Source organism: Drosophila ficusphila, unplaced genomic scaffold, assembly GCF_018152265.1.
Source record: "Drosophila ficusphila isolate 14025-0441.05 unplaced genomic scaffold, ASM1815226v1 contig_791, whole genome shotgun sequence".
In the NCBI taxonomy this organism is placed as follows: Eukaryota; Metazoa; Arthropoda; class Insecta; order Diptera; family Drosophilidae; genus Drosophila; species Drosophila ficusphila.
In genome coordinates this window covers 8073075-8081313 of record NW_025064737.1, presented here as the reverse complement: position 1 = coordinate 8081313, position 8239 = coordinate 8073075, and the positions used below count along the sequence as shown (strand labels likewise).

Here is an 8239-nt window from a genome sequence, read left to right as displayed (position 1 = left end):
GATGTTTCCACTCAGAGATGTTTCCACCCAGTGTCGTTGCAGACAGTTGTTGATAAGGAGCATTTTGTTCCAGCAAGTGGCTGATAAGCGCCATTTAAGAAAGCGACTGAGGCGAGGTCAATTGACCTGCTTTTAAGCAGCGGCTTGTGTACGTCCGTTCATCAAAAAGCGCTCTCGAGATTGCCGCCCCCCGAACGCCACCCTCCGCCAACCCAAAAAGCAGCAGCGCTAATCTTTCAGTCGAGTGTCCATCTTTGTTTTCGTTCCGTCGGGCTGTCAATTTTCAGCCCGAAAATGTAAACAAACCGCGCATAGAAAAATATTAAAAAAGTTCCACACGCTTATAATTAGCAAATAAGTAGCTCCAAGTGTTTACACAGATGCCGCTTATCAGTTATCAGTTCGCTGAGGATGCAAAGTGGTGGCCACATGAGAAGTGGAGCTCCCCGATTATTTCAGCTGCCACACTGAACTTTTGTCCTGCGAACGCGAATGCAGCCGCATTCCCTGATCTCTGGCGACATCAATTTTTAGGGTGAACAATTTCAATTAGGTTCACGTTGAACCGCGATTGAGATTAACACCGTGGCCAGCCAGCCAGCAGTAGTTTTCTGATAATGCAATTGTTTCGCAATCGCCAGTGTGAATTTGCGTAATTCACAATGAAATGGAAGAGGCGAATTGTATCCCACGCTGCGAAAGACAAAGGCTGCCCATTGGCGAAGGGACAATAGGTGGATACTCATGGCAGTTATTAGAAGCGCATTAGGGTGCCCACTCACAGGAGCAGCGATACGTGCAAGCTGCGCTTCGAGATACAGATACACGTTCTTCAAGATAGCAGATACTTCAAGCGACGACGGCTGCTGCTGCGGATGTTTTCTACTGCTGCTTAGGATCCAAACAAAGGCGCCTTTTGTTGGCTGCTTGGTCGGTCGGTTGGATGGATGGATGGGTTCAGAGCCCCCTCCACTCTTGGCCAACCGCAAATGACGCAAAATTGTCGCCGAGCAGAGAGTTTACCCACGCACACTCACACTCACACTCGCACTCAAATCGCTTGACAAGATAACAAGATGCAACTGCGAGATACGAATGGCCACAAAAATACCGTTTAATGAGGCGCTCGCACACAGCTTGACTATTTCCCAGATCTTATCCGCAGAGGGAGTCACTCACTCAAAGGATATTGGCCGGCTGCCTATTCTCATTGAAATCCCTTCCATTCTTCCTGCCCTTTACGGGTTCTTCTGGGCCATAACTCTTGTTACTTTATGCACCCGGCTTTGTTTGACCACAAAGTGTCCCCAAAATCGATTGAATTACCCGCTGCCTAACTGCTTCCTTCCGCAATTCATGTCAAGTCCTAAACTCAATGGTTTAGGACCCCAAAAATGTGCAGCGTCAACTGTTAAAAAAGATATAGTGGAACTGCACTTTTTACAGAAAACTACCAATGAAATTAAATATAAACTACTGGCTAGGGTATAAATTGATGCCGTCAGCCCTTCACATTTTCCTTAAAAACCCTGAAAAGGATAATTCAAACGAGCACTTGAGACCCAACTGAAAGAGCCTCTTTGCACATGAATATGTAATTTCGCCAGGATTTGAATAGAAGGATGCGACAAAAAGCCTCAAGTGGCCGTTGAAGGATGTGTAGCAAGTGTGGGTGGAATATGAAAAGAATCAAAATTAAGTGGAAAGTTTCCCAGCTCATCAGTGACTTGCGAGGCAAAGGGAAAGCCTAATTCAAATGCGCCGCAAAACCTTTTTCGCCATGACAACACATATTAAACGGGACTTAAGCCGTAAACAATGCGGTTTTAAGGCCATTTGCCACACCCTTTAACGAGTGGTCGCTGAAAACTTTAAGCGATTAGCGCAATTTAGCGAAAATAACATGCGAAATTGCGCGCTCGAACGCCTTTTCAATGGCACTCTGTGATTCGGAACAGATAGTGCAAAAGGGGAATCCCGCTGAGCCGCTTTTCGAGCCCACTTAATGTGGGAAAATCGTCGTCACTTGTCATCGCACGCCCACCTCGGCAACGCCCTCGAACAACCCTCGTTTCCCACACACACAAACACACGACTCAAAAGTGTTAAGACACAATGGGCCCAAAACACAATTGTTGCGGATCCGGAGATCTGGAGATCCTCTCATCGCCAGAAGCGGATTGCCCATGCTAATCGTCAGATGCGTAAAACTCACTGAACATTCAAGTGTCCTCACAAAGGAGCTAAAGAAGCAGCCAAAGAAGCTACTGAAAAACAAACAGATGAGATCCCGAACCCATAATCCTTTCAATGCGCCACTTAAGCCGATCATGAGGAAACGGGACCTTAAAAAACCCTTGCCGCATTCCAGGACCCCGACCTTTGCAACCTACGCGTGCAGCCTCCTTCGAGGATCCTTTGTGGACCATTTAGTGAATGCGGTTCGTCGGGTGTTTGGCCCATTTGTTCTGGGGGTTCGCCATTCGCAACTCACAACTCGCAACTGAAACTCGACAAATTAGGCCACTCAGCTTCCACTGGCCTTTGTTCGCCTTTTATCCTTTTTTCGGATGCTTTGTTTGCCCTTTCCTTCTTAATGCCCAAGATCATAATGTTTGCGTCGAAGGGTTGATCTCGTTGATCTTGTTTTTTTATGAACTGGATCACTAAAGGGATCCGATGTGATTTATTTGTTTGTATATCTGCAGCAGGGCTATCTCGATCTGGGACAGTCGAATGCTGTTTGAGGACTGCCTCTTAATTTGGCTTGACTTTTGCACTCTCATCTTTGGTTTGCTGCACGTGCCGAAAGATTGGAATGATATGTGTATGTTGAACGATTGGAATGATAACTATTTAAATAGACTAATATTTATTAAAAATTACTAAACAAAAAAATAAATAAATTAATAATATTTTTATAAATATTTCTATGACTACCAAATATAAATGCTGTTTTGTGTTTACCTAATAATAGACTGATATCTCAATAGTTTATTGGCCTTTAAATTATTATTGCGCACAAGAGTATTTTTGGCGCATTCGTTTACAAATAATCTTAAGCCAATTTTCAACTTTCGCTGCTACGCAAATTGTCCATTAGGCTAATTACGCAAACATTCGTGAGTTTACTTATCCGAAAGGCTGAAACGCAAACCTCGCGCTGAACTCAAAAATCTGTTGATTGATGGCAGCATTGTTCGCGACTGTCAGTTGCGCCGGAGCCATGCAAAAGCGATTGTCTGGGCACCCGGAGTGGACTCGGATTACACCTGGACTTGGTTGGGCCTCTGGACCCAAAGACTGCGCAGAGCAAACAGATTATTTTCATAAATTAGACTTTATTAATGACTAAGGAGACAGCTTTCGAGACAGGACGGTTGAAGGACAACGGGTGAGAAAGGGGTTGATGGGGATGGGATAGCCTCGAAGGATGCGGTCGAGGACTTACAAACTGGACAGTGGTCAGCGCATTGGTCAGTCACGCACGTAATTCCGGCATTACCCCTTCGGGACGACAACTCGCAACGGGATAGGCAGAGTTCAGAGGTCACCACCGTACTTTTTCTTGTTTCTTCTCACAGTCCGAGCAGCAGGAAACTTAAGACGTTTTCACGATGAATTTTAATGATTTTTGTATTCAAATGCGGATCGCTCCAACCAGTTTGGACGGTTCCTCCAGCACCCAAGGGAGTGTCCACTGAATGGCAGGACGCGTATCCTGCTGACGGCAGGATTGGCCCATCGCCCATCGGTCAAGCTCCTTGCGAATTCCATCCAAAATGGCCAATGTCCAATGTTCGCTTTTCGCTTTTATTACGGCCAACTCTTTGTCTGCTCGCCTCGACAAAGGGGTCAATTCAAAAGGGCAACAGTTGATGTCCAGGGCGCATGTGTTGAGTCCTAGAATGGGTGGCCATTTTGTGGCGAGCAGCAAGCGAATGAAATGTATCTGAATGAAGAAAAACGGTTCTCGATAAAAGTTTCATCGAGTAGTTAATGGCGGAGCTTAAACAAAACTAAGCTAACTGGAAAAAGTTGAGACAAATTAAATACAGATAAATGTATAAATACCCAGAATGATTTTATAAACTACATTTTTATTATATAAAGAGGAAGCCTGAAAAAGGTAATTATTATATCCGGTGAGGAAAGATTTTCTCTACGAAGAAATAAACTCTTCAAGTGAACTTTGTCCGTTGACTCGTGTGGACCATAAAAACTTTTTATAATTTTATTTAAACGGCATTATGCTTTGGGTCCAAATCACCTCTGCACATGAAATTTCCCGTCTTTTTATGGCTCTTTAACTGCTGGCCCAACGCTCTTTTAATGGCCTCCACTTGACCAGGCCACCTTAGTTGGTTTGTTGACACCTGCAGCTCAATTTCGGCTTTCTTGGAGTTGCGGAACCAAATCATAAGACCAATTTCAAGTTGTCACTTCTTGCTGGACGGGCTTAAACTTTGAACTAGGCCGGCAACAACTCACTCTCGAAATCTATTTGCAGGTAGAGCACTTCCGGAAGATTTCGAGCTCGTTAAAATCCCCAATTTAATGAAGATAAATCGTAGTTGGTTTTTGTTAACCAAAAGCAATCTGACTGAGAAACTGTTTGGGTTTGAAATTTCACCTTTTCACATCGGCGCGGGATGTAAAAGCAACTTCCCAGCGAAACGGCGACTGCGGCAACGGTGACATTTAAATTAATAAACTGTCGGAGAGTTTGGGCCGTAACAGGCGCGTAACTGCAGTCAATTATTCGGCCGAAAATATCCTGTTTCCAGCATCCAGTTTCCACATCGGCAGCGTCGTCATCATCATTATTATTAACACTTTCCACGGCTGCGGGCTCGCTTGCCACTTGAACTTCTTTCGGCCGCGGATCGGGTTGTTCCTCTTATTGTGTTTTTGTAATGCTATATAATTACGCTATCAAGTTGACTGATGACACGGAATGAATCTTTGTCGCTCCCTCGAACAACATAACACTCGCTCACCCAGAATCTGCATAAAATAATAATTTTTCTTTGCAGCAACCCGAGGGAAACCCTTTTGCCCCGTTTAGGGATACTGACGTCCGGGTTCGACTTTCCCTTGAATGGCTGCGAATCGAAGAAAAGAGTTCATCTGAAACGATCCTGTAATCAACATCCAGGAGTTTTGAATATAAAAGCCAAAGTGTGTTTTAATTATTGGTTATCTCTTAAATATTTTAACATATATTTATTTTAAATAAACAAGTAATTTTTAATAATGCAGGGAAATTCTTCTTGAAGCAAACAAAAGAATTATATTTTTAAATCTGTTTAATATTTTTGAATATCTCGAGTTGACTGTTATTTAATGCTATTCACATGATTCTTTTATTTTAAAGGTGGCAATCCTATTGATCTGCAAATGTGTACCATGAATGGGCTCCAAGTGACTTGCAATGAGCTAATCCCTGCCATATGCGTTCCTTCTTAGCCCCGATCCGTCATTGGGCACAATCGGAGGTGTCAAAATTTTTGACACTTCAATTTCTTGTGCTCGGAAAAAAACACGAGACAAATGAGCAGCGCGTGTGCTTCCTCATTGCTCTGCATGCGAATATCCTGGCAGGAGGACATATCTGTGTTTCGGATTGGTTTGTGTAGGTGCAGCCGTCGTCTGTCAAATGCGTCTTGTCATGCATCAAAAAAAAAAAAAGAACTGAAAAGAGAAATGAAAGGAAGTTGAAAGCCAGAAAGAAACGAAGTCAAAGCAAACAAAGTGAAATGGCAGCGGAGAAAATTAAATTGAAAATTTCAACACACGGTAAAGGTGGGGGAGGGGAAGTAAGGGGGAGGGGAGAGGGGAGGTCTGCCACCAGGTTGCCACAGTTGACTCTTTTGATAAACAAACAGACAACAGACAGAAGCATTGCGAAAATGTTGATTACACCCAGCGATGAAAAACCAACCACAGTAACAGAAGCAATAAAGCACTGACAAAAATATCGGACTTTAAGTTCTATGAACTGAGAATTATAGATTTTTTATATTTCCTACATTTTAATAAAAAAAAATAAATTAATTGTAAAACAAATTTTAGTTGCCTTTATTTTAAAACAGAACGTGTTAGTTAACTTACAACCAAAACAAGTTTAATTTAGGAAAGAAAAACTTTATTTCTTTTATAAAAACAAGTTTTGTAATTTTGATAAATTAAATATCTAATATTTAAAATTGTAATTTAATGAACAACTTTTCACCTACATTATCGAAACTATTTAAATTTAAAAAACATTTTTTTTAAGTGTTGCTTAAATAACAGGACAGTGGGACACATGAGACCGCTGCTTCCGCCTTTGAGTCGCAGCCGCCAAAGGACATGCGCCAAAAAAAATAAAAATCAGAAAAAAAAGGAGAAATGAAAGCCGCTGAGGAAATGAGAGAAGCGGGCAAAAAATGAAATAAAAATCCATTCGCGACTCGCAGCTCACAACTTTCATGTGTATCCATGTCAGCTTGGCTTTTGTGCTATTTGGAACGAGTTGTCAAATAAAGGCGGCAGCCAGGGGAAAAAAAGGAGCCAGGAGCCAGGAGCTGGATCGTTGACTTGGCTGGCTGCCATCAAAATGGCGTCTGGCCCGGCAAGGACTTTAAAAAAGCTGCTCGGAAATCGATGTGGAAAAGTCAGCTGCGCTCTTTGGTGCTTTGCCGTCCACGTCGTCTCACCTGTCGCAGGACAAACAAATTTTAATCAAAATAAAAATGAAAAAAAAGAGAGCAAAGCAGAGGGAAAACTACAAATCACATTTCCTGTGGCAACATCAACTTCCTGTTTGGCATGGAAATCTCCTAGTCAGCGTTTCACACGCCTGACAACTGCAGCCGCTTTGATGTTGCATGCAGCGCATTTTCCGCTGTGTGTCACTTAATTGTCAGTCAGTCAACGAGAGTCGAGAGTCCGTCAACTTGGTCAGTCATGCACTCAATCAGTGGCAGGACACTCGGGAGTGGTGGTCAAAACAGGACAACAGGAGCAGTTCACCCCCGCGACTTTCAGCGCTCGACGGTTCGCCGTCCTCCCCCTCGATGAAGTGCAGTTTTTTAGTTCCGTTCCAGGAAGTCCGACTTCCTAAGCGGAACTCGCTGCATTATCCTTCCATGGGAATGCCAGGACTCGCGGGGTGGCAACTGCGAGAGGACCACAGGACCAAAGTTTTAATCAGTGACTGCGGTTCTTTGTGGTTTATGTTGGCAGCTCCTAATTGAAGCAGTTAGTTGCGTGCTCTGACTGGAACCCTTTAATTGATACCTCCTCAGTTGGGAATACTATAGATTGGTACAGCACTGATAACAGACTTTTGTGGAGTAATTTTTAGTGGGAACTAAATTCAAGAATAAATGCAGCTTATGTAGTTTACGAAATGGCAACTGATTTTTCTTTCAATTTCCTAACAAATTTTAAGATTTTCAATTGTAAAACTGTTTGCAAATGGGTTACCATAATTAACATGTTGAACTATCAAAAAAAGTTTATATAATAAAGCTGGAAAAAGAAATGAATAATTTTTCCTTTAGATCAGAAAACCACATATCTAAAAGTATTCCTGCCACAGAATCCATTTTTTAATAGAATGTTTATGATTACAGAGAGTACTAAAAGTATGAAATAATTTAAGATACAAATTCGATGAATTGGAATCAATAAGTTTTGGTTATAAACTTTTGAAGATCTCATTATTGAGTTGTAATCCATCTGCTTAATGGTCTTTTGCACCTCATTTGTTAATCATACTTAATGCCCCCAAAGCAAACCGCACCTGCGGCCCCACCACATCGGAGTGGCTGAGCGATGCTTAGCCGGAATAAATCTAGCATAAAGATGCTTGACATTATTCAAAACACCCAAACTACAGAATTCCCCAAATGCTTCTGAGGAGGAGGAGGAGCCGAATCGAGATGAAGCGAGCAGTTGGACAGCGCGATAATCCGTCGACGGGATGGGCAAAAAAGGCAATAAAATTTAATGCCAGACGAGGCAGCCGCGAGATCGAGTGGAGCGTGGAACGTGGAGCGTGGAGGCACAAACGACTTCATTTTATCTTAATGTGCTAATAAATTTTCCCAGAGACGAAATCTCTGCCAAAAACCAAATAAATTTACTAATACGGGGAGAAAAGAGGGGCCCATGTCGCCGAAAATGAAATGGAGCGCCAAGTAGTTGAGTGAGTGGCATGCGTGGAATCGAAGAAATGCAATTAAGGCAG

The 8239-nt window shown here is 42.7% G+C and overlaps 1 protein-coding gene across 1 annotated transcript; it reads left to right on the top strand.

The window, feature by feature from the left end:
- The first annotated feature begins 3627 nt into the window (after positions 1 to 3627).
- LOC108087893 lies at positions 3628 to 3879 on the top strand. Its single transcript, XM_017185470.1, has one exon. The coding sequence runs from the start codon at positions 3628 to 3630 to the stop codon at positions 3877 to 3879; it is 252 nt and encodes an 83-aa protein (XP_017040959.1).
- Positions 3880 to 8239: the final 4360 nt, after the last annotated feature.

Bases quoted from the DNA above. Each gene is read 5' to 3' on its own strand.
- LOC108087893 (XM_017185470.1), top strand. From the start codon at position 3,628: ATGATTTTTGTATTCAAATGCGGATCGCTCCAACCAGTTTGGACGGTT.